Source organism: Schistocerca gregaria, chromosome 6 (assembly GCF_023897955.1).
Source record: "Schistocerca gregaria isolate iqSchGreg1 chromosome 6, iqSchGreg1.2, whole genome shotgun sequence".
Taxonomy (NCBI): Eukaryota; Metazoa; Arthropoda; class Insecta; order Orthoptera; family Acrididae; genus Schistocerca; species Schistocerca gregaria.
The window spans coordinates 253,824,967-253,852,669 of NC_064925.1; the positions used below are offsets into that span (position 1 = coordinate 253,824,967).

Consider the following 27,703-nt stretch of genomic DNA (forward strand, 5'->3'; position numbering starts at 1 on the left):
GATCTAGATGAACATTCAGAGTGCCTAAGTGAACTATCTGATTAACTGCAAACACAAAAATGGATGGTCTATTTGGATGATGACCTTTCTTTCTCCCCCCCCCCCCCCCCCCAAAAAAAAAGATCTCGATGAAAATGCAAAGCATTAAGTGAAGTATTTGATACAATGCAAACAGCTCGTCTCACGTTAAGCTTTGATAAATTTTGTCCACCCACAAGTTACTTACCTGGAGCATATTATTAGGAAGATGGAGTGAGGACAGATCATCGTCTTACTTTAGCTGTGCATGATTTTTCAGATCCATTAACAGTTGAGCAATTGCAATCAGTTCTTGGATATCGCATATTATTACCGAAAATTCATAAAAGGCTTTGTGGAAATTGCACAACCACTGACTAGATTATTGAAAAAAGGGGTTGCGTTTCAGTGGACACCAGAATGCCAGGCAGTGTTTCAAAATTTGAATGATATACTGATTTCAGATCCTATATTAATTTTTCCTGATTTACTACAGGATTTATATTATTATGTGATGCAAGCAATACAGCTTTGGGCTAAATTTTAAGTCACTCTGTAGATGGAGAAGAGCATACAGTAGTTTATGTGTCTTACCAGCTGAATATGGCTTATTGAAATTATTCTACTACAGAAAACCAGATGTTAGCATTGAATTTCTGTTGCTGTCTATGTAGCCGTAAAGTTGAAGTAGTTACAGATCATACAACCTTGAAGTGGTTACGGAGACTAAAAGAACCTTTACATCATTTAACAAGACGGGCTGAAATTCAATGAGTTTTAGTATGATCTAGTTCATACGCCTGGTTCAAGCACACAAATGCGGATACGCTCAGTAGAAAAATTACAGTGTTTCAAGTAACAGGATTGAATTTGGTAGATTTGAAAAAGGCACAAGCAGTGGATACAGAATTCCAAGTGTACAGTAAACAACCACATATCTTATGCAAGAAGTTGTACTTTGTAAGTCAACTAAAACAGACCATACATTGTTCTCCTGCAGCACTATAAACCAATGTGTTATGAAAAGCACATAATCATGTACTATCAGGAGATGGATGTAGGAGTAATGGCAGATGATCACACACACATTTTGGTGGAAAACATGATGTAAAGATGAGGAACAAAATGTAAAAAGTTGCAGTTCATGTGCACAATGAACAAATTTGAGTCACCAAAAGATACAACTTAAATTTCAGAAATTACGAGACTTGGAAAAACCTTTTCAAATGATAGGAATCGATGTGTTAGGACCATTTAATAGGAGTTTATTGGTTAATAAGTATGTACTGACAATGATTAACCATTTTTCAAGATACCGTGTAATAACAGCAAAACCAGATCAGAAAGTGAGCACTATATCTCAAACCATGGCTAACAACTGATTAGGTTGGTGTACCAGAAACTACAGTCACAGATCCACAATCCAGTAATTGTGGGCTAGTCAGTTCCAATCACAAGCTAATGGTTTTACAGAATAAGTCCACTGTACCACAGTGAAGATGTTAAGTCACTATGTGAATAGTCAACTTTTAGACTGGAATGTCTATTTTGGCTAAGCAGTGAGTATGTAGAACTCAAAAATTCACATAGGGAAGGGTTTTCACCATACAAAGAGCAATGTATGTATGACAGATGTAAACATTTGTTGATTAAGTGTATCCAAAGGTAGGAATACAGAGCGAACATATGAAGCAATTTGCAAAAACATTAAAAAGGAGTTTGTCAATGAGTGAAATGTGCAAACACAAAGGCACTGGAGTGTCAAGAATGGATTGGGCAGGGTACAAATAGATTACCTCGGTAGAGAGTAGAACAATGAGTTCCACTAGCAAACCCATACATCCCAAAGGGTAAAAACCAAGAAATTCTTAACAAAGTTTTAAGGACCATACCAGGTAGTGGAGATGACTTCACTAGCAAATGTCATGAAATAACCGATGAAAACTTCAGTTGTACATGTTAGTTCAGCTAAACCTTCTAAGGGTACGGTTGACGTGTTACTGCAAATACCTGCACCATTATCACATAAAAAGAAATTACAACTTGGAATGAGAGTACCACAGAGCTTGTATGTTGTCTTTAATTTTGTGTTGGGTTACCTACATTAATATTATTGGAACATTGGAACAAGAGTAACACAGATTATACCTTAAGAGCTTAAGTCTAGGTATACTTGATAGGATAACTGTGTATTGTGTTTAATTTTGTGTTGGGTTATCTAGATTAATATGTTTTTAGTTTGCTATACTAAGTTTTTGTAGATACACTTTTTTTCTGAGGAGGGAGAGGATTCAAGGTAATTCCTTTCTGCTAAGTGGTGTTGGAGAGGTAATTAAAATCCAGCTGTTGGAAAATGGGATCTTGTTCTGATGACAACCAGATGTACTTCTCATGAACCACAAATGGTTCAATTAAAATTCACTCTGAAAGGTAAGAAATAAATTCATCGTTTACAGAATATGTTCATAAATATATCTACGGAAGTGGGAAGAGGGGAAATGCTAATATATCTACAGAAACTTCGGGCTCAGTTACAACAGATTACAGAGATAATCCCAGATATGCTAGAATAAAAGAAAAGAGGTTGGGTAGATGCTGGTGGGAAACTTTTAAAACTGATGTTAGAGACAGCAGATAATGATGACATCACAGATTTAAGTAGCACAATAGGGAAAGTGTAAGAAATAGCAAGGAACACAGAAATAACAGTTAGCTGGCATATGAGACAAAATACAAATATAGAACTGGGGGTGTTAAACATAATGAGAACAATGCACAAAATAACAAGAGTTTAGCAACAGTAAACGAAAATAACAATGGGAACATTGAGTGAAGACTTAAGTGCGGTACAGAATCAGTTAAGGACACTAGGTGAAAAGCCAATATCAGCCAGAGTGCAGCGTGAAGTAATGAACAGCTTGGGAGGTGCGAGAACAGAAACTGAAAGGGCACAAGAAGTGATACATCATTCCACACATGGAAGTTAAGTACAAATTGTTGACACCACAGCAGTTTCTAGTATGATTGCAGAAAGCAAAAACATAATTCCAACAGGGATACGGCACATTGTACCATAATGAAAAGCGATATAGCACTCTTCTTTCAAATTTCTACAATAAGTTTATTCAGATCAAGCTAGAGCATATATTAATGTATAGTTTCTAGTTGCAAATTTAAATTCTCTTACCAGTGTTTCACATTTCATCCAGATTTGGTCAAATTGAAAATTATTGATAAGTCGATACAAGTGCAAACTAATAAAGAGTTACTTGTGGCAGGGCAAAGAGATACACATGCTGTTATGTCAAAAGGAGATCTTAGCAACTGTGTCACAGAATTAGTCACCATTTGTCTAGCACAGGTAGTTCGAACAGACAAATGATTCAGTTGTTCCTAAGGAACATGGAAGCACAAGACTAAAAAAGTAGTATCAATGCTGTAGCGACATTTTCAGAGGACTGGCAATCGCTCGTTATATTCTATGATTTCACCAGACACTAACATTAAATTGCTAAAATAACATTCACGGGGATTACAAAATTAGAGTTAAAACAAAGTACATTATTAAGAAACGGAACCAAGTGTGAAACAATCAGAACAAAGTTTCATCTTCCCGCTTCAATTATAGGTACCATGATAAGTACAGGAACTCAACCAGTATTGTATTGGCCAGAGAAACCTTTTAGCATGTTACACATGCAAAACCTAACCTTCCTAAAAGCTACTTTAGAACGCCTTTTAATACGGACAATAGTGGATTAGTCATTGCATAAAAACGACAAATTTCACTAGATCTAATGTTACAGCATGTTTGAAGATATCAAGGAAAGCACAGAAAAAATATCTTGACAATCAGTGTATCAACCACCAGTTTTATGGTGATACTAGCTTTTATTTGAGCAGTCTACTTTTGCCTCACAAAGAGAGTAAATCGTGCAAGGGAACAATCATTACTGAAATTTCTTTGGAATGGATTCATACTAATATGTAAGAGACTTTAGAGTAAAGGGTAAAAAGAAGTAAGCCTTGAAAATAATGCTGAGGTAGGATTAGATTTTTTGTGATCAATTGAACAAAAGGTTCAAAGTGAATGTAAATATGTAAGACAGTTAACAAGACAGACAGAAAAAGGGGAGGAGAATGTTATGGACACAGTTAGTAAGAAATTCGAATAATCAGTGTTAATCATGTGGAAGTGTTGTCAGCTGTCAGCCAGGAAGTGTAAACATTTCAACACTGTTTCTGGGTCAGGAAGACAGTCACCTCGACACTCTTAAAACAAACCGAGGAGAAATTCAGCAGAAAATAGTTAGAACAGTGCAGACTGAACTGCCTTCACTACTCCTGTAACATTACTTTAGACAAACTATACTCTGTCCAAAATTACTTTAGCGAGTATGGAAGCGGTAAGGGGAGAGAACCATGTGGCAGACACAGGCCACTTTCTACCAATAGCATGCTACCTGCAGCTGCAGCAAATCCCCGAAGTTGCCAAATCTTTATCCCAAACAACACTTCCTGCTTGCAGTGGGCTTCATTTGCAGCCAACTTGCTGTCCTGTGTGATTGTTGCGCCCTGTAACTTTCTGTGTATTAGTTTTTAGGGTTGTAGGAATTGTTACTGTTATTTGTTGTTACTGTTGTCCATTGTGTGGTACTCAATAATGTCAGTGGGAAGTTTGTTGAAAGTTGTAAGTGCGAAATTTTAACGTTCTCTTGGCCAGAGGATTGCCAAAAGAGGACAGTCAAGAGTACTGATTTGTGCATTATGTGTCTACTTTGAGAATGATAAACTTAATGGTGGCACTCCATTACCAAAGTGATAAACAAAACTGCTGCAGATTTCAATATACACAAAAACACTGTTGTGAAGATTGGGAAGGAATTGTTCTACAAAGAAAAGTAAGCTGAAGAACCATCAAAAGTTAACACCCCTGGGAAAAAAACATAATATGGGTAATCAGATTATCAATATTGATTTATCTGCTGAGGATATGATTCATTGTTTTGTTTATGATTACTATCACAAGAAGGAACATCCAAAGTTCAGGAAGTTACTGATCACACTTTAAAAAATCAGGACTTTTTCAAGGCAGTCGCACATCCTCATCCACACTTTCACACAACCTTAGCCTTCACAATATGGACATTTCTGTGGGCATAAACTGCTGATGGAGAGGGAGTATATAGATGCATGGCGATGCCAATTTTCCTTGTATAAATATCGACGAAGTGATGTGGCTTGACAAAATGTGGGTCAGTTCTGGTCACGTTGTCAAGGAGGGTTGGACAGACGACACAGTTAGAGGAACAATGGCAATACCTTCTGGCAAAGATAGCAAACTTCATGCAGGCACTTTCCAGGGTCTTCTCCCAAACAGACCCCCTACTACCCTACTAAAAAAAAAAAAAAAAACCAGGAGCTTATCACAAAGAAACGAACCATATTACAGTTACACAGTGGTTTTAAGATTCACTAATACCCACTCTTAGAAACCAGTCAACAATTGTATGAGATAATGCACCTTATCATTCAATTGTTGTTGTTGATTTACTTTCAAATCTTTCAGTTATTTCTCTATTCCAGGTGTGGTTTTTACTATGATGGCCATATGGGAGTCTGTCCGATGGTCAAATGATGGTATGTTTGTACAATTCTCCCGTGTGAATGATTTCTTGAAAGTGAAATTTAAAAGTTCAGCTTTTGTTTTGCTATCTTCAACTGCCACACCTGACTGGTCAACAACAGTCTGAATAGAAGCCTTTGACCCACTTAGCGATTTTACATACAACCACAATTTTCCCGGGTTCTCTGCAGATCTTTTGCTAAGGTGTGACAGCGGTAGTTGTTGTATGCTTCACCCATAGACCTTCTCACAGACGCATGAATGTCTACTAACCACTGCTTGTCATCATTTATGCATTGCCTTTTGAACCGGCAGTGCAACAGTCTCTGTTCCCTCAGCAACCGCCTGACTTTGTGATTAAACCATGATGGATCTTTTCCATCCTTTATCCACTTACTAGGCATATAACTCTCCAGACCACTATTTACAATCTGCTTAAACTTTGGCCATAATTCCTCTACATCCATCTTACGGGAACTAAGTTATAGCAATTTACTGTCTAAGTGTGATGTTAATAACTGCTTATCTGCTCTATATAGCAGAAAAACACTCCTAGACTTCTTGACTGATATATATTATCTTTTGTAATCGTAATTGCTATAATGACATCATGATCGCTACAACCTGTTTCTATACTGACATTGCTGATGAGGTCCAGCCTATTTGCAGCTACAAGGTCTAAGGTGTTTCCATGACGTGGGCTGCTGTGCTAGCTTCTCAAGACAGTTTTCAGAAAACGTGTTGAAAAGTATTTCTGTAAGTCTGTCTATACCCCCTGCAATGAATCCATAGACATTACAGTAAATAAGGTCTAGCCTATTGGCAGCTACAAGGTCTAAGATATTTCCAGTGTGTGTGAACTCAACAAAATTTTCAGAAAACATGTTCAAAAGTATTTCATATGATCATCTGTCTGAACCCCATGCAATGAATCTATAGACATCCCAGTTCACACTTGGTCAGTTAAAGTCGTCTCCAAACAGTATTGTACGATCTGGGTGTTTATGGCTATTGACCGTAGGCCTCACAATTAACTTGGTTTCACCTACACCTCTTATACGTGATCAGATGACTTCACTGCCACACTCAACTTTGACCTTAATACAGACAATATCTTTGTGAACTGCAACGAACACTCCCACCTATGGCATGTAATCTGTCTTTTCTATATATGCTTCATGACTTGCTAAGTATCTCAGAGCTTTCCACTTTGAGTTCCAGCCAGCTCTCGGTCCTGAGAATAATTTGAGATCAAGAACTTACCTGGAGGGCAGTAAATTCTGGAACTTTATTAAAAATACTTCAACAGTTTACTGATAAATTGTGAAAGTCGAACTTTATTCTGAGCGCTGTTTTACTTCCCTTGCTGCATACCGACTGGCAAGTGTTCATCAGAGCAACTTATACTACTGCCTAGCCTAAAAACCCATCATGTCACCACCCCACAAGTACTCTTCTACCTGATTACCCGCTTCCTTTGTGCACTGTAGTGCACACCTGACTTGTCCATGGGAGTCCTACAAAGCCCCACACGATAACGCAGATCTAGAAATCTGCAGCCAAGACTGTCACAGAGTCGACGAAGCCTTTAGTTAAGACTCTCCACTTGGCTCCAAACCAAAGGACCCCTATCAAATCTGGGAACAACGCTGTTAATTGCGCTCTCTGCTAGCACCCCCTGCACAAGGCCAGCAGTCTTCACCACCTCCATCAGCCACCTGTGCGAACTGAGGATCACCTCATAATCCATGTGACAGGTGTCACTGGTGCTGACATGAGCCACAACATGCAGATGACTCCACCCTGCATGCTTGATAGCCACAGGCAAGGCTGCCTTCACATCTCAGATGATGCCCCACAGCAGACATACCAAGCACACATAGGCTTTCTTCCCAGCCCTGATTGCTATCTACCTAAGAGGCTCCATAACACATCCTATCTGCGTAAGAGGCTCCATAACACATCTAATTGGAGCTCCCAATAACTAGTAAATCACCCTCCCCCGTGTCCTCGCTTGGACCTTGCTGAAGGAGTGCACACCTGAGTAATTCCATGTCAAATCAACACACTTTAAATAAAAATTTCACCTCACCCTCTTTGATTTTGCTGAAAGTCGGTATACTTATGGTGGGTGCTGAAACTAAGAAAAATACCAAATTTCAAACCATTCCTGAAATATGGTGATGTAAACTTTTCAAAAACTGGCCAAAAATGTGTGAACGGACTTTTTTTAAATTGCCCTAGGAGCTGCCCTAATTGAGCTAGAGAACTGGGAAAGGTGTCATTTTGCAGCATTTTTCATGCTCTTTCCCGTGTTAGACAAAAAACATAGCTTCTAATTAAAAACCTTTTTCAAAATGGTAATTAATATTTTGATTTAATGTTTTTACAAAAAGTACATAACTGAAAATTTTAAAAATATTTCCATAACTACTTAATACTGTTGTAAATCACATGGCAAAATATAAATGTGGGATGATGATGGGTTCAATGTTAAAAAAAAAATTATTACGGACTCTTGTTTTTCACTAACGGCCCTAGTTTGACCAAACTGACCTTTAAAGTAGTACGTCAGTAGAGGACCGTATACATAGGGCTTGATGTCTGTACAATAATTCAGAGACTGGAGCCATTGTTGAGATGATGTAGTCTGCATTGTTACCTTCTAAGGCTTTGTGTGCCTACAGCATTATTGTGCACTGTGGTTTTAGTGCAAATCAGTTGTTACCTCTGTGTTGACCAGTCTGTATCTATTATATTTAATAGTTTATTTTCAAGTAAATCTATACATTGAAGGACAGTTTATAAGTGGTTTTTGTATAAATATGGAACCAAGTAAAAAGTGCAGTGCTGTAAGAGTGCAGTGTTGTAATCCATTGAAGAAGTCAAATAATTTTATTAGAGACGGGAAAAAAAACTGAGAAATGTCACAACATGGATGCCCAAATTATTTCCTCAAATACCAAGTGGTGCCAAGATTTGTAATAAATATAGGAAAGATGTAACCAAATTGAAAAATGCACCAGAGCCCATCAGTGATGAAAGTGTTGAAGAAGAAGCTTCTGGATCAGAGATAATCATCCGAGACCAAGACCCTGACTTCACTCCAACTTCAGTAGCTGTTAAAACATTTAACAAAACACTTCAAGAACTAGGTGAGTCCCCAATTGACAAGAGAAAATTAACATCTAGGCATTACGCCAAATCAAAAGTGAAGAAAATCTCATCAATGACTCACAAACTTTTTGTTGCTCCTGAAACTTCGTCAGATACTGATAATCTGTTCTTGAAAATCTTAAAAGAAACTTTAAAAATTCTCTAAGTAGAGCAAAAAACTAATGATTCTTACAAGTTTACCTGAAAAGTGGAGTGTCAGGAAAATAATGAGGAAATTTAATGCTCCTAATTACATTGTTCAGCAGCCCAGAAAAAATTTGAAAGAGAGAGGGTTCATGGAAGGTCCAAATCCAAAACCAGGGAAGTGTTTACCAACAGAAACTGTCAAAACTGTACATCCATTTTATGAAAATGATGAAGTTGGCAGGCAATGCCAGGTATTAAAGATTGTGTGACAGTTACAGAAAGAAGTGGAAATAAAACAAAAATATCAAAAAGATTTATTTTGTGTAACCTTCAAGAAGCTTACAGACATTTTAAAGACAAGTTTCCTAAGATAAATTTAGGTTTCTCTAAATTTGCTGAGTTGAGACCAAAAAATTGAGTATTAGCTGGCCGGAGTGGCACACACACTGTCTGCATGTGCACAACTCACCAAAACATAAAATTAATTATATAAAATGCCAAACTAGATACAGTAACAAATAGCAGCTTAAAACAATTATAAGCTGTGCATTGCAAAAATGCTTTGCAACACATCATCAGTTGATTGCAACATGGGAAACTGTGAATACTGCCCAAGAGAAACTGTCATACATAAAATTTTAAAAGACTCTTTTCATGAAAACTTAATTGAAAAAGTTCAGTTTCGACAGTGGATGTCAGTTGACTGATGTAATCTGGAAATTATTCAGAAATCTTCTGAAGAATTCATAGATTCATTTTGTAGTAAGATGTCGACTTTTATTTGGCATGACTTCATTGCCAAGCAACAACGAACATTCCTTTACTCCTCAAGAGAAAACCTTACGGAATCTGAATTTGTTGTCATATGTGATTTTTCAGAAAATTATAGTATAGTTCCACAGGATGAAGCTCAGTGTTTCCACTGGACAAGACAACAGATTACCATTCATCCTTTTGTTATATATTACAAACAAGAAGACAAAGTTGAGCATATGAGCTTTGTCATTGTTTCTGATTGCCTCGAGCACAATACAATTGCAGTTTACACCTTTCAAAAGAAGCTAATTTCATATCTAACAAATAAATTTCAAAAGATTCCAAAAAAGATATACTATTATTCTGACGGTTCTGCCACTCAGTATAAAAATAAGAAAAACTTCCTGAGCCTTTGCCTTCATGATGAAGACTTCAACATAAAAGCTGAGTGGCACTTTTCAGCCACACCACATGGGAAAGGATCTTGCGAAGGAGTAGGGGGTTCAGTAAAGAGACTGGCAGCTCGTGCAAGTTTGCAAAGACCATACCAAACTCAGGTCCAACCTGCACGAAATCTATTTGAGTGGGCAGTAGATAATATCACAAATGTTGATTTTGCATATTCCACTCAAGAAGACTACACTGCTTCAGAAATATTCTTAAAAAGCTGACTTGAAGAGGCATTGGCAATCAAAGGAACACAGCAATTTCATGCTTTCATTCCGAATACTACATCAAAATTAATAGTCAAATACTTCTCAGATGATATGCAGAATTGGGAGAGGGAAGTAACTACATCACCAGACAAACAGAAGTTGCAAGATGTATCAGGCTATGTCACCACTGTATATGGCAGAAACTGGTGGCTTGGGTACATTTTAGAAAAAGCGAAGAACTTGATGAAGTGAAAATTACTTTTCTTCATCCATGTGGACCAGCTAAGTCATTCTCTTATCCTACACGTGCAGATGTCCTGTGGGTGTCAGTTGTGGATGTTCTCACAAAAGTGAAAACATTTACTCCAACAGGGAGAACATAAATTCTTAATGAAAGTGATGTAAACCAAACCCAGTCAGCTTTATTAAAATGTAATATGTAAAGTTCCAAGACAATTTATTGGGAAACTGCTTTCAACTCAAAACTTAATTTTTGTCTCAGGTTAGTGTTAATGTATATTTTATAGAAAGTTGTTTCAAAATGATTGTTAGTACCTATTGTGTTAAATTTAGCTATGTACAAATACCTGTTACTCAAAAGCAAGCATTACATATTTAATTTGTTTAATAGTTCCATTTCAAACATCATGGACCAGGACTATTATGTAAATACTTGTACTTATTCATACTTTATTTCAGTTTGTAATTAAATGCTCAATTTCTTGTTTTTGTTATATTGGTTAATGTACTGTTAGTGAAGTTGTTATAAATTAAAATAAGCAATCAACTTAATAAGAAAGTATGATTAGTTTTGGTTTAATAAGGTGATGTTTTGACATTTCTAATACTTTTTTTACTTACCTTTCAGTATATTTTAAAGAAATTCCTGTTTGTTAAAGGTCAATTTTGTCGAACTAGGACCATTAGTGAAAAACAAGGGTCCGGAATAATTTTTTTAAACAATGAACCCATCATCATCCCACATTTATATTTTGCCATGTGATTTACAATAGTATGAAGTAGTTACGGAAATATCTCGAAAATTTTCAATTATGTACTTTTTGCAAAAAAAAATTAAAATTAAATCTAAATATTAATTAGTATTTTGAAAAAGGTTATTAATTAGAAGTTATGTTTTGTTGTATATCTCTGGAAAGAGCATGCAAAATGACACCTTTCCCAGTTATCTAGCTCAATTAGGGCAGCTCCTAGGACAATTTAAAAAAAGTCTGTTCACACATTTTTGGCTGGTTTTTGAAAAGTTTACATAGCCATATTTCAGGAATGGTTTGAGATAAAAAATTGAAATTTGATATTTTTCTTAGTCTCAGTGCCCACTATAAGTATACCAACTTTTAGCAAAATCTAAGAGGGTGAGGTAAAATAGGTGTGTTGATTTAACATGGACTGACTCACCTGCCCACTCACAGGGTGATTGGGCAAGGCCAGGTGACCAGTCTACACACTGGCCCACCTCAGTGAGCAACCATCTTCCACTCACCCTGCTGTGAGGGCAGATCCACTGTGTCTTGTGCACTAGGAAGTGCCTTGGAAGCATAGCCTGTGGGCAAAAGAAGTGACACCTCAGGTGCCTCATGTAATGCGCCAAATTCTCCACTACTGCTACACCATGAGGCAGCAGGCTGATGGTGACTGACCGTAGCCAAAAGTGCTTTCAGCTGTTCATGAACCACAGCCAGCTCCTCCTGCATCTGCACACTGTATGCACACATACTAGCCATCCTAGCAAGACTAACTGAAGAAATGAAGTACAAAAGCAGACAATCCTAGATATGCAACTTGCTACCTTCCTGATTTGTCACCAATGGAAGCTGGTGTGTTAATGAGCTACATAGCAGGCTGTTCAGTGAGCAACTACAGCGCTATACACTGAATAAATTTACACTTACAAAAACATGAGCTTAAACCTCTAAAGTAGAGAAACATGCACGAAATGCACTACATGGAAAACACAGGAAAAGATAAACACTTTACTTGCTGCTCTGTACATGTGTATCAGCTAAGAGCCGGAGCCTTATTTAACTCAAATTATTTGGGATCTCCAACACAGTTCCGCTTTTGAACATATGAAAATATGATGCATTCTTAAGATTTCACTCCCATAATGCATTCTCCTTACTTCAACAACAAAAAAGTTTCCCCAACCATCGAAAATTCGGTAACATCATGAGAAAATGTACTTTCCTAAATTGTCCGAATATCACCTCAGTAATGTGATGCTGCAGATGAAACTAAAATCAAAACATAGTGTAATTTTTTCAGAACACACTGATGCAAGTTCCATATTCATAAAGTGAACAGTTTTCCTGCTGGAGTGAGTTGAATGAAAAGTAAGATTGCATGTGTATTTCATGTGTGATGTGGCAAGTCTGTTCCATGGCTCCACACGTTCCCGCCGAAGTGTCAATTCAACAGTAATTTTGGTCAGACTAGAAGTAGGCTGCAACAACATCTAGCAAGTGTTTAATTAAGCAGTAAATATCCTGTAACAAATTGCGCGTAGTATATGTAGCAGAAATGAAGACAACTGATGACTTGGGAAGAGCAGAATTGATTCGGTCATTACAGATGATGTCAGAGCAGAACCTTTCCTCAATGACACAAATACTCCACCCCCACCACCCTTGGCACACAATCAGTGAAGTTCAAATCATTCACACTCAATTCTCAGGTTATGGTATGGTAACATATTGTTTGTGAGAATATTCTAGTGCTGGCCTTCCAGTGGTACCCTATGAGACAATCAGTGATCGGAAGTCACGGCTGATTAGAGTCCAGCATCTAGTACTGATGTCAACACAAATCTGGGGGTCTACGAACATTACTCTGGTCTAGGGCAGAAGATGGCCTTAACTACAGCCATCACATAGGTCTAAAGGCCTACAGGACCAGTGGGCCAGGTTCAGCATTCAGCATAACTACACAGCATCTGACATCGTCATCCACCTGTGAGGACAATGAAGGCAGTGATCTGGGAGAAATTGAGTATCCTCAAAATATAGTTTGACTCAAAACACACATAGTGGCCACTGTTATCGTCAAGCTGAGCTACCAATGGGGCCAGCCTATCTCACCAATAGCTGTCAAAACTGCCACATAAGGGTGTTACCAATTTCCACTATGAGCTGCTGCAGTGTCCTCAGCTACCATGAGTCCGATATTGGATTCTTCTCCGGTTTACATAACTGCCAGTTGACACAGGAGAAGCAACAACTTGTATTTTCAGCAATAAATGGAATAATTCTGACTGACTTCAGACTGCATCCTGATGGTTTCCACCCCCAGAGGATGGCCCTTACAATAAACAGGTCACATAACATTTGCAGAACCAGGTTTTGTAGTTATGTGTGGGTTCCTGGACTTACTTTGAAGTATATAGGTCAAGTAAAATTTCCGATACAAGTTGTTGTTGTTTTTTTTTCTTTCTTTCTTCTTTTTTTTCTGAGGATTTTATTTGCCTTATTTTTGCAATATTATTTGCACTGGTATGGCTTCATTGTTAGAATGTCTGTATTATTAGTTTCTTCTACACCCCAAACCATTTAATCCCTGCAGTTGTCCCTTTAGTTTTCATGTATCTCTGCAATTATTTGTTTCTTGGAATGAAACTTTGCAGGAGATTAGAACTGTATGCCGGGCTGGGACTCAAAACAGGGACCTTTGCCTTTCATGGGCAAATGCTCTAGCAACTGTGCTACCTGAGCACAATTCACAACACAACCCATCCTCATAGCTTTACTTCCACTAGTATATTGTCTCCTGCCTTCCAAACTTCACAGGAGGTCTCCTGTGTAACTTGCAGGAAAGGAACTCATTGAAGAAAGGATATTATGGAGACATGGCTTAGGCTCAGCTTGGGGGTTGAATGAATTTTCACTCTGCAGAGGAGTTTGAGCTGACATGAAACTTGTTGGCAGATTAAAACTGGGCAAGGCCTGGAACTTTTGCCTTTTGTGGGCAACTGAGATACCCGGGCATGACTCAAGGCACACAATTTTCCCACCAGGAAGTTTCACATCAGTGTACACTCTACTGCAGAGTGAAAATTCCTTGAATCAATCCCCCACACTGTGCCTATGCAATATCCCCACAATACCTTTTCTTTCAGGGGCGCTAGTCCCGCAAGCTATGCAGGAAAATTTCTCAGAAGTTTGGAAGGTAGGAGATCAGATATTGCTGCTGGGTAGCTCTGTTGGTAAAGCACTAGCCCACAATAGGCAAAGGTCCCTGGTTTGAGTCCCGTCTGGCACACAGTTTAAACCTGCCAGTAAGGTTCATATCATTGCACATTCTGCTGCAGAGTGAAAATGCATTCCAAAATGGCTTGCATCTGTTTGCATGTGCAATAACCAATACTTTAAAAAGGGGTGTCCACTATCTTGATGATGTCATGGGTCAAAGCTGACAGGTGGTACTGCAATCTTTGGTTTAGCTGTTCTGTCCTGCTTTGATAAAGAGTAATGGATTACTTCTGGAGTCTCTAACTGACTGCTGCGTTTGCCTGGTTCTGTAATGATAATGGTGGAGGGCATTTGGAAGGAAAATTAGGCAAAAGACTAATCTGCAATGCAGCTCTATGTCTTGGGTAGACTTTAAGGTGATAGACCTACTTCTCTGATTATGAATTTGTGAAGAAATTAACATGCAACAGGAAGTTGCTAGGAATATGACAGTTTGGTTGATTGTTTTTAAAATGAATGGAAGTGGTATAACATGAAGCCTGACTGAAGTATCTAAACAGCTTCAAAACTGATCAAAAAGAAGTCACTGGTGAAAGAATACTTAAGCCTCGAGGATAATTGCTATGTTCATGGGAAAATAGCCTGCACTTGTAACATTTATTTATTGGGCTATTCTATAATTCCTACATTATTTTCCTATTTGTGATAACGTGGCAGCAAGACTCGTGTAACAATACTATACTCATTATGTAAACTCAAATGCAGTAATCAGATCAGATCTCATATGTGTTCTTTTCCACTAAGGATTATCAAGCATGACATTTGTGCTTTCCTGGATGATGTCTATTTGAACTCATCCAGACTTGAACTAAAACAGATTAGGTCTACCACTGACATCAGGCTTGTTCTATGTGGTATGCAACACCTGCCCACAAAATTTAGTTACTGAATTAAATCACGGTTCAGTAGAAGAATATGTGTCAGAGACATTTACCTGTGCAAGTTTCACTGACAACATACTGATTAATCCATGTATTCTTGTGTAAAATGGTAACATATAAAAGTGTGGCGTCGGAGATCGTGGTCCATGTGCAACACCACCGCCTTTCCATATGGGTGATCGTATACTACCATGTCGAGCTCTTCCCAGTCCTTTCTGAGGCCACGGTTTCCGACCGCCTCCACGAACTTCTGCCCTAGTCTTCGTGTGTGCGTAGCTCTGCCAACCAAAAACAGAAATTTGTACAAAATTTCAAACTATGCGAATATTTGGAACGTCTGTTACATTCTACTAAACTTACAACAAATCTGTACATTCGCTGCCACCTTGCATTTTCATGTATGATATCTATCCTCGGTGGTGCACCAAAAACTTCTGGATGAAGGTTTATAATTCCCAATTTTCGTTCTTCAGCAGTGTCCATATTTTCCACCCATGCCTCTCTTGGCTTCTCAAAACGCGGTGGAAAATTCAGAGTTCTTGGCGTTACAATGGGAATTGTTCCGACAGTCTCGCTGCTCCGAACTACAACACACAAATAACTAACTTACTACAGAAGAATAAATCGGCCCGCAAGTTTCATTTTCAACTACAAATAAACAGACCATTATCTAATATACTACTAGCGTCTGAAGACAATGCACGAATGCCATTTATGCCTTTACACAGCAAAAACTGTGGCGTTATAACCCTCAAATACATTATAGCAACATACGGTGCGTACAAACTGAAATAATATAAACAAGGATGTAAATAAAAATAAGCACTCTGGCGTTCTCCAAAGTTATTGTATAGTACTGCGGTATGAAGATAAACCGAAAAGTTACTCAGATACTTCATGCCATTAAAGTGACGCCACAGCAGTGGCGGGTCGAGGTTCTGTTTCCATACGCTGCAGCAAGACCGACCTTAATATCTAGAAGTATTTGAATGAAGCGATTACTTTTTAATATACGTTCTGTTCTATAGGCTAATCGAACCACACAAATATTTCTAGACATCAAAGTAGGCTTGGAGTTACCGAAATCTTTACTGGAATGGATTTTATTGTCAAGTAGTTATAGTTTTGAAGTAAGCTCTTTGTGCGAACCGCTGTACCTGACAGAAGCGAAACAAAATGCTGTGACAGTCGGGTTAATGCGTACAGGGTTGAAAGATAGTTCGGCATAATGGCGAACAAAAAAATTGTCTTTCACCCTATAATTAGTCCCATACAGAAAATAGCACTGTATGAAACCAAGTCTGTGAGTTGCACTTTTTCAGATTGGTGTACGACACATAATAAAGCTCCTTATATGTTATAGACAGTATTGTATTCTGGCATAGGTGTTATTGTTATTCCTCAGTCATATGAAGTTGCACACACAGAACATAATATTACGGTATGGTTCATGATACTTGTCTGTTCTATCATCGACATGCACTGCGGGACAAAGACCTATTCTAGGTGTATCCATACGTTATATTATTCATCTTTGCGCATCCATCTAGTGTCATCTTGCATTAGGCCGTCGTCTCGATCATTTCTTACCTTTTGTAATTCACTCATTTCAATTTCATGACGTTTAAAATTTCGTCGTCTACTCGGTTCGTTTATTGCCTACCTGCCCTGTCGATTACAAACGTACCTTTCCAATCCTTGCCGAGGAACTCTCAGGCTTTGAATGTTTTTCGCCAGAAAAACTCATGTTTAACTTCAGCACTAATAAATTATAAACTTTAAACGATCAAAAATTTTGGATGAAATAATGAAAATATTGTCATTAAATTATAAGCTTTGAATTTAAACACAATGGAAACCTATTAGATGCAGGCCCTTGTATGCAAGCATTAATCATATACCAGCCTGAGATAAACAAATTCATCCAACTTATTTTAGCCAATTATATCCCGCCCAAGCTGGTGATAGGACTCTACTATTTATCATTGTTATGATGGAAATATGAACACAGTGATCAGTCACAATTTTGTCAAGTCAACAGTTCATTTTGGTGTTTCTAATCCTGAACTTGAGCTGGTCATAAGATACAGGCATAAATTTGTTATGCAAATGCCACTCCCGTGAAGAAAACTGTTGTACAATAGGCCTATGTTCAAAAAGGAATTAAATTTATGGAAAGATTACATTGGAGATATTCTATCTGCTGTAGGCCTATTTGTCACCGCTTACTGTTATGAATGAAAGTGATTAACAGAATGCTGCCTGTGTTTCATATCATTTCAAAGAAAGCCTACTTTCTTTGGTTTTAAGTGTCCCAAATTTCAGTTACATTTATTTTTATGTATATTGTGAAGCACCTTTAAATTTATGTGAAGCAGAAAAAATATGTTATGTACACAACTAAGGTGTGTTTGCTTATAACTTTCATATGAGTGCTTAACCTGTTACCCAACCATCGGTTTGCAAATTTGTTTGGACCCCAGTATCCAATTGTTGTATAGTGCTAAGCTAAAGCGTACTCCATGTGTGTCTTTCTAATGGAATTAGTATAGATAATCACCGATGTAGTAGGTACTGAGTATCACTTAGGCACACAAACAAGAACTGGAATATGGTAGCTCAACTTATGAATCTCTGTTTTTCATAAACACCTCCAGCCCCTCCCCCTCCCAGAGAGAGTAAGAGTGAGACTGTTAAAAAAGGTTCATTAGCTGGACTACCATGACCGAGTGCCTATGTGACTCTTAAGTCTCCAATATATGATGAGTGGCTAATTTTACTGATCCATTGTTTGTATTCCATCCTGAATGTTGTGCATTATATTAATTGTTCTTTCTGTTATTTGTACTCAGGATGTGTTTCTGGTATTCTGATTTTCTAAATCTGTTTTCAGAGATTCTATTTAATGGGGACAAATAATACACAAACACGATTCAGGGTCTTAAAGATTGATCGTATGGAGCCCAGAGAACTGATTGTTGTAGATGACAAAGTTGAATATTCTCAAGAAGAAATAAGAGATTTAGTAACAAGAATTGATGTTGGCAACAGAACACGTGTTGGACAGAGGCTGAGCAGTAATGGGGTAGCTCGTATAGTTTCAGCATTTGGGATTGTTGGTGAGTGATATCTTAATTAATAGTATTTTCATTTAAAAAGGAGCAGTTACTTTTCTATTAACTACACTGTCGTTTAGCTAGTGCTACACTTTGCATTAGCAACTAAATGAGAGATGAATAAGTAAGGCACTGGAATCTAAAAGTCTGCATTGAAAATTCTCTGTCATGTACAAGTTCAAAAGTTTCATAGTTGTAAATATGTTTGAAAGGAAGTAGCTGGATGAAATACAGCTAGTCACCTCATTATCTGCAAGTTTAGAGTATTTGGTTGATTCACTTTGAGTATTACTAAGGTTTCCATTGGACATTACAGCTTGTTCAAAAAATAATATTGCTGTGAAAAAAGTGTAAATAAATATGAGTAAATCTCAGTTTGTATTAGGGCCTACAACAAATTGATTAAGACTCAAAATACTTCAATGAATCTCATTACTTTGTTGGTGAGGCCGCCCTTCAACATATAAACTCACTGGACTGAAACGTAGAAATAATAGTAGCTTCATTCATCAGCAGATGGCATTGAACTGGATGGAATCAGGTGCAACTGCATAAGAGGAGTAGAATAGGGTCCATGATGTTATACTTTTTCCTTTTTTGGTATTGGGTGTGTTGAAATTTGATGGTGTAGACTTTTTGTAGATCTGATCATTTGCAGCTAAGATCAAATTATCATTGGTCTGTGCTGGTACAGTTATGAAGGATTTTGTCACCGATGCAGCCTTGCTTACACTGGAATTGAAATGCTTCAACAAATAGTGACTTTCTATAAATGAATTCAAAGTGTTTTTCCTGTAATAAACCTTGCATGTACAATAACTCAATTTAAAACATTACAGTATAGGGAACTTCACTTCTCCAGTCGTAGCAAGTTCATTTGAAAGAATGAAGTTAGTTAATGTTTCAGTCGATTTCCTCTGCTTTGCCCTGACATAAAAAAGTATTGTCACTGTGCCTGCTTTTACTTAGTGGCACACCATGATACTCCAACCTGGGATGACAACTAAACGAGAATACACAAAGCCCACACTAGTACAACGATTTGTGGTAAAACTGCAATCAACACCCAACCTTGAGGCCACATGGTGGCCCTCCCTGCATTTGTCACAAGCAAAACAGATAACAAAAACCCTCAAGCAGCTTCATAGTCTTAACCACTAAACTGTTATATGGTCTAAAAACATCATGTTTTGGCTAGGTAGACACAAGGCTACACATGTCACTACCTAAGTTGTGTGTAACACCACACCATTCACGAAGAGGGTAGAGTGGATTGCCTGTCTCATTTGCCATTTGGGATATTGGGTGCAAGTTCTGTGTGATGTAAGAGTTAAGCAAAGTGATTGTCTTGTGCCAGACCACACATCATTTTGAGGAAAAGCTGGCAGGTTTCAGAGATTTACAATTGCCTACTGTCCTATTGGTTACTGTTATATTTATATTGAAGTAATAAAGTGACTGAAAGCTACATTTTCACAGGCCAGCTACCATAGCTACAATCAATCAGAGAACTATTTTGGTCATGCTTTCCATTTGTTCATCATTTCATATCATTCTGTTACCTCAGGTGCAGTTGCCACAGTCAGTTGCGGATTATTCTTGTGACCGTTAATGTAACAGTTGTAATTAATTTTCATTGTTTCAAAATATGCAGAAAATTGATAAACTATTACCACCCTGCTAAGCATACTCAATACTGCTTATTAACAGGCAGGGTGTGAATGTATCCAAAATCGAAATACCCAGCTTTCCTGTCACAGCCGTATTCTGTGTGCAGATGAATGTGACCTGACATCACCCCCTCCCATGCTTGTCTTTGTCACTTTGTTACTTTAAGGAGATATCCTTGTAGACATCCTAGTCTCAAAAGAATGTGTATCAGAATTTTGACTGCAAAACAGTTGGACCCTTCTGGAGGACTACCACTGTGCTTCAGAGCTTTTGGCAAAAAATTATAACTGCGAAGTAGGAATCACTACAAAAGTCAACTCTTGTCTTTCCATACAACATCCATCCCACATGCAAGTAACTTTGGGCATAGCCCAAGGGAGTTTTGTAGGACCATCACTTTTCTCAGTATATATAAATAACATAGCACTTGGATAATGTCTAAAGTTCCATGAGACTTTTTGTTGATTATGCTACTGTATACAGAGAAGTTGCAATGCTCGAAAACTGTAGCAAAATGCAGGAAATCTGCAGAGGACAGACACCAGGTGCAGGGATTGGAAATTGACCCTCAATATAAACAGATATAATGTATTGTGCATAAATAGCCAGAAAATTCCATTATCCTATGAGTACATAATTACAAAACATACACTGGAAGCAGTGACATCCATAAAACACATGGGAATATGTGGTGAATTATAATTGAATAACAATATCCAACTAATCATAAGTAAGGCAGATACAGATTCTGATTCACTGGGAAGACATGTCAGGAAATGTATTCCATCCACTAAGAAAGTAGCTTCAAAACCCTCATTCAATCAGTTCTTGAATGGTGCTCATAAATCTGGTGACCCATATCAGGTAGGATTACTGGAGAAAATAGAGAAGATTCAAAGAACAGCATGTTTCATTACAGGTTCATGTAGTAAGGAAAAAAGTGTCGGGGATATGCTCTGCAATTGCAGTGGTAGATGCTTCAAGAGAAACATTCTGCATCATGATGTGGCATACTATAAAATTTCTGAGAGTGTATATTCTCAAAATTGTCGACCAATACACTGCTTCCTCCTATGTATATCTCATGAAAAGACTGTGAAGGTGGAATTAAAGAGATTTGAGCTCACACAAAGGCTTTCCAGCATTGTTCTTCCTGCAAACCATTCATGACTAGAGCAGGATATGGGGGAAGTGACAGTGGTACACAAAGTACCATCCGCCGTACACTGTAAGATGGCTTGTGTAGTATAGGTGTAGATGTAAATATACGAGGGTTGCCCAGAAAGTAATGCCTTGCATTTTTTTCTTCAACAATTCTTTGTTGAACATAATGAGAATTACACACATGACAGAATGGTGTTTTATCTACATGCCATATTTTTCCATGTAATCTCCATATTGTTCCATGGTCTTCCTCCAGTGCGAAGCAAGGGCATGTATGTCCTGTTGATATGAGTCCTTGTTCTGGTGGTACTTCACTGTGTGTGTCACTTCCTCATCACCCTCAAATTGTCTTCTACAAATGGCATCCTCACAAATGACAATATCAGCACACTGCAACATGTCAGGTGTGACAGCCATGGATGGTCTCCCCGGCCACTGCGAATCAGGAGCTCCACCAAACCTACTCCTGATGACCTCACACTCCGAGTCCTGTGATTAACTGTACTTCTTTCCACAGCGGACACTCCATAGACTTTGCACAAGTGTTTGTGATTATTCCCCACAGTGTTTTTCTCTGCAGTGAAAAGTTCAGTGGTGGCACATTTTCTTGTAATGTACATCACCTACAAATGCAATTTTGAAACTGTCCTGCAGGTACACTATCTGTCAGAAATGACTGAAACTTGGCATGCTCACTCAGGAGGCTTCAAATAGTACATATATAATGTTTTGTATTCATGGCATTGTTTTCTGGGCAACCCTTGTAGATGTGGATCTAGACTGCAAATAATGGTGCAGTATAAGAGAGACACACTGCTGCTGAGAGTGGTCTGTTGGCTGGAAGCTTAAATGTATAGCAATCTTTTTGTTGTGCCTGACTGTGAGTCGACATCTCCTGTATACAGTGAATGGCAATCTATCTTTTTCATAATATTATCATTATGGACTTTCGATTATCATCTGTTACACTTGTGTAATTAACTTCTTTTGTTACGTACTTTAGAAATAAATAAATCTTCTGTAACAATAAATTAAAATTTTCCGTTATTCCACAAAGCTAAACAATAATAGTACTTGATAGAAATTAATAAAAGCATGAGTTCCTGATTGAGTTTGATAAAAATCCAAGCACAACTACTTTGTTATTCATGCATATTAAAACTACATTACTGGCCTTTAAAATTGATACACCACGAAGATGATGTACTACAGATGCGAAATTTAACCAACAGGAAGAAATTGCTGTGTTGTGCAAATGATTAGCTTTTCAGAGCATTCTCACAAGTTTGGCCCCGGTGGCGACACCTACAGTGTGGTAGCAATGAATTGGGGTTTCCCCATATGACAATTTCACAAGTGAATATCAGGAATCCGATAAAACATCAAATCTCTAACATTGCTGTGGCCGGAAAAAGATCCTGCAAGGATGGTACAAAAAACGACTAAAGAGAATCGTTCAACATGACAGAAGTACACCCATTCCGTAAATTGCTGCAGATTTCACTGCTGGGCCATCAACAAGTGTCAGTTTGCAAACCATTCCACGAAACATCATCGATGTGGGCTTTTGGAGCCCAAGGCCCACTCATGTACCCTTGACGACTGCATGACACAAGGCTTTACACCTCGCCTGCGCCCGCCAACACTGACATTGGACTGTTTATGACTGGAAACATATTGCCTGGTCAGACAAGTCGTGTTTCAAGTTGTATCAAGCCTATGGATGTGTACAGGTATGGAGAAGACGTCATGAATCCATGGATCCTACATGTCAGTAGGAGACTATTCAAGCTGATGGAGGCTCTATAATGGTGTGAGACATGTACAGTCGATGTGATATGAGACCCCTGATACGTCTAGATACAACTCTGACAGGTAACACGTAAGTAAGCATCCTGTCTGATCACCTGCATCCATTCATGTCCATTGTGCATTCCGACGGACTTGGACAATTCCAGCAGGACAATGCAACACTCCACACATCCAGAATTGCTACAGAGTGGCTCCAGACATGAACATTATAGAGCATATTTGGATGCTATTCAGAAGAGATCTCCAGTCTCTTGCACATTTATGAACAGCCTTGCAAGATTCATGGTGTCATTCCCCTCCAGCACTACTCCAGACATTAGTAAAATCCATGCCACATTGTGTTGCAGCACTCTGTGTGCTTTTGGAGGCCCTACACAATATTATGCAGATGTACCAATTTCTGTGGCTCTTCAGTGTAGAACCATTTTGATATACCATTACAGACCACCAAAAATGTTGGCTATCGTAAATATTCAGTGTTGCAACATTAGTGATTATTACATGGTAGAGAGGGTGTTATAACTCAGTTCAGTTTATAAGTGTATACAGTGCCTGATTATTAAAAAAAGAGCTTCCAGTAGTGTGACACTCTGGAGGGATGTTTTTGAAATTTTGGCTTCTTAAAAAGTTATATTAACACTTTTCTGTGCATTTTGAAAGTGCGAATACAGTGTTTGCACTGATAAAAAAAAAAAAAGCTCCACCGTACCACATTTCAAAATCTGTGTTTTTTCCATCTGAAGTACTGGTATGGCGTACCAGTGTGTACTGTTACAAATCAAACATTGGTTCTATAAATCTGTGAACTATCCTCCACAAAGTTCTCTCCTACGTCTTCCACTTCTTCAGTTTTTATTGTGCACCCCCAACCCACAGTTCTTTTTTACGTGGTCATTTACTGATCAGTACTTCCACAATACAGCTGTTGATGATCTGTTTTGATAGTGTGTTTGTGAATTACATAACCAATTAAGGAATATTCTAGAGCCAAACACAAAACAAATTCAAGTGCCATATTAATTAAATGTGCTAAGTTATAATTAATTTGCCATATTTTGTCAGTGTTAACTTTCTACACTCTTTATCATGAAGAATTAATGTTACTTTATAGGCATGCTTCCCTAGATGCTAGTAAGTGCACTTGTATTTATGGTACCCATTCAATAATGCCAATGCTGTAAATTAGTAAAATGTCACACTTGATGTAACAAATTAAAAAAAATAGTAAATAGTTATCTCATGACTGCAAAGACCTTTAGCACTCCACCATACTAACAGTACATTTTGATCTGCATGTGTGTGTTAGTCATGTAGGTGCTAATGTGGTTAATTGTGGCAAACATACATGGTACTGAAGAATTAGTTGTTGGCACCTGCATTAAATTCCCCATAAAATTCTGTGTCTCTAAGTGTGACATTTCTCTTAGCTGTAGTGCTTTGCGTGTTGAAGAAGAAAGAGACACCATACAGTTTGTGGGATAACACTGTGTACACTTTCACTCATTGTTAGTATTATAGCTTTCCATGCTTTAAAATGTGCTGCACTACCACCTTTATTTGGTGGTCTTATTGATTGATTAGTGTGTAATTGATTAGTTATTGCTTGTATTATAAGTGTTATTTTGATGATCTGTTTATTGAGTTGTTGTTATTGTTGCACAACAGACTATAGCTGTACTTCTTATATTTTAAACTATTCTTCACAGCTGTCTCTTGTTGCATCCTTTTGTGTGTTACACTTCACTTTTATAAAAATCAGTTATTAATATTAATTCAGTTTTTATTGTACTGCAGGTCATGTTCAGATACAAGCCTGATTTTTTTGTCCACTGCCTACTTAACACAATACTACCACAAAATATAACACTAAATCAGATGTTATAGGGTGAAAAAACTTATTACTCATTTGCATCTGTTTCCTGTGTTGCTCCTGTTGGTAAATGATGAGCAAGAAAAAAGTATTTTTATCAGTATCTCTATTTCAGTTATGTTATTACACCTTCAGCATCCATGCACAAATATTGTCCCACAACACAGTATGTCTATGGTGTAAAACTTTTAATCTGCCTAGGCAGGAATTTGCAACATGTTATATCAAAGATTGCTTCTTCCACTTGGACCTCTATTTTCAAACAAGCGGTCACACCTTTTGGTACACAACTTTCTTATATTTACTTCAAGTCTTTCTCATTTTAGTGGCAGTAGCAGACACTTAGCTTTGAAGATTTGTATCAGGATGAAATTCTTTTCAGTTACTTGGATTTTTCTGTTATTGCATTTTGTTTACTTTGTGGATTAGGGAATAAAGTAAGTGAAGATGAAGTTGCAACAGAAGATGTAAACACAGACATTATAAAAGATTCCAGGACACATCAGTCAAAAGTTTCCCTTTGGCAGTCAGTTTGGAAGCGTGATGTTTTCCCACGACTAGTGCCAGCATTTGGGTTACTTGGTAAGGGTGAGAATTTCTACATCATGTAACATGCTTTGCAGAATTGCTTGTTTGCTTTTACAGCTCCCAGCTGTATACGCATCCTCTGCTGCTTGTTGGGTGAAGGGTATTTGTACAAATGCATTCTCATGTGTATTCATTGTAGGTGCTTGTAAAGTGTGGAAGACTTTTAGTAAATGGCTGCATACATTTCAAACATGTTACATTGATTTAAAAGAGAGTCTCTCCTCTTTTAACTCTTACAGAAACTTGAGTGGAAGCATTTTTATATACATTTGGTAGAGAATCGATAGGCAGTTTAGTTGTCTCATAAAATACAACCACATTATGTAACCAATATGGTCACTTATATTCATGAGTAATTTATTCTCCAAATTTACTTTGCAGATGTATCTCTTTTTTGAAATGATATGTTTCCATCATACTTTCTGCAGTAGTATTGTTACTTTGAGCAGTAATTGAAAAGCCTCAAAATATTTAGAAAGTGAGTGGTAGTGGTGAATATTTGTCAGCCTTCAGACATTATATTCTTTTCATAGTCATTTGTATTATGCTTTCATAATGCAGTTGTATGATGATTCAGATTTTTTAGCAATTTTGTGTTTCCAAAGAGTTTCAGAATTTTATACCAGTGTGAAATAAACTGAATAATTTAAGGTAGCTAATGTTCATTCTGTATGTCAAAAATCATACAAAGATATTATTCGGTTTACAAACAAACATACATGTATATTCAATTGTTTACCCAACTAGCTTATTTTGTGTACTTTTGTTCCCTATTGCCTAACAGAAGTATGCCGTGCTGTAGTGCAGTTATGAATATTAGGTGAAGTAGGCATCCTACAGAGAGCTCTACACTGTTTCCCACTACACTTTTATGTAATGGTGGCTGTGACTGATAGTATACACCAGCTTTGGATGAACATTGATATACAAAACCACAGTAATAACACAAATTTTATGTGCTTTTTGTTTGCCAAAAAGGAAACATTTATTTTGTATAGACAGGCTATCTACATATATCAAGCAAAAAATTGGGAATCTTTTTTAAATTCAGATGAGAATTTAATCAATGTCTTGTTCAATATATACTTTATAAATTTCAAAGACTGGAAAAAGAAATTGTAACCACTCATCATATTAGTCAGGCATCAACAACTGACACAATAGTCCCATAAACAAGACTGAAAAACGATTAACCTCTCATGGCTGACTGAATGTTGCTGAGCTTTTGAATAGTGTCCTTGTGAGTTAAATACTATAAAACACATGTATACATACAGATGATGCCACTGTAAACAATGCAATGTTCTTTATAGTATTTTGTTCATAGTTCCCCATCATTCAGAGGATACTAGTCTCAATTTTGGAAGGGCTAATTCCATGGAAGTGCAAAGGTAGCAATATCTGTTCTCACAGTATACTCCAGAAGCTGCTTTGGTCACTAGATGACAGGGAATCAAGCTCTTATGAGAACAAGAAAAATACATCTAGACCAGACAGTGCAAAATTGCATAATTTACCTGAAAGCCTCAGAAATGTTCACAGTCTTGTTTAATGTCTCAACTATATGAGGAGTAGTTACTTTTTCTCCTTTCACTGTTCATATTGTACACAGGACTCCTCACGAATTACCTTATTAAGTTAACTCCTAGATTGCAAGTTCACTTTAGTAGCGATGTTGCAATAATTTTCATTGCAGACAGGCATGCCATTTTTATGAGCATAAACAACTATTATTGTTTGACACTTATCACCATAGTCGTAAATGCAAAGCATGTGCTAGCCCATGAAAACTGATCGGTGTAACTGCAAAATCAACAACTTTTCCAAGGTAATGGCCTTGCTGCTAATGATGTAAGATGTTCAGTTATAACCTTTTTAAAAACAGACCAAAGAAGATTCTCATTAATGATAGTTAATTGTTATTAAAGCCTTCATAAGTGTTTTGTAATAATTTTTATGTTAGTTTGTTCTTTGTTCAAA

At 37.5% G+C, this 27,703-nt stretch overlaps 2 protein-coding genes across 4 annotated transcripts in view; one reads left to right on the forward strand and one right to left on the reverse strand.

The window, feature by feature from the left end:
• The window catches only part of LOC126278056 (39S ribosomal protein L4, mitochondrial), a 59,437-nt gene extending 42,837 nt beyond the window's left edge, over window positions 1-16,600 (reverse strand). Inside the window, exons 1-3 of the mRNA XM_049977874.1 lie at window positions 16,167-16,600; window positions 15,863-16,086; window positions 15,556-15,780 (exon numbers count right to left, since the gene is read on the reverse strand). Coding sequence (XP_049833831.1) covers window positions 15,556-15,780; window positions 15,863-16,086; window positions 16,167-16,401 — 684 coding nt within the window. The 5' untranslated portion in view covers window positions 16,402-16,600. The remainder of the gene's footprint in view (window positions 1-15,555; window positions 15,781-15,862; window positions 16,087-16,166) is intronic.
• Window positions 16,601-16,657: 57 nt separating this feature from the next.
• The window catches only part of LOC126278057 (polyphosphoinositide phosphatase), a 169,290-nt gene continuing 158,244 nt past the window's right edge, over window positions 16,658-27,703 (forward strand). For 2 of the 3 annotated variants that reach the window (XM_049977876.1, XM_049977877.1), the window contains exons 1-2: window positions 16,658-16,805; window positions 18,396-18,621. In XM_049977876.1, coding sequence (XP_049833833.1) covers window positions 16,731-16,805; window positions 18,396-18,621 — 301 coding nt within the window. In that variant the 5' untranslated portion in view covers window positions 16,658-16,730. Of the gene's footprint in view, window positions 16,806-18,395; window positions 18,622-25,564; window positions 25,718-27,703 lie in introns of all 3 variants that reach the window. The other variant, XM_049977875.1, reaches the window with a different exon arrangement.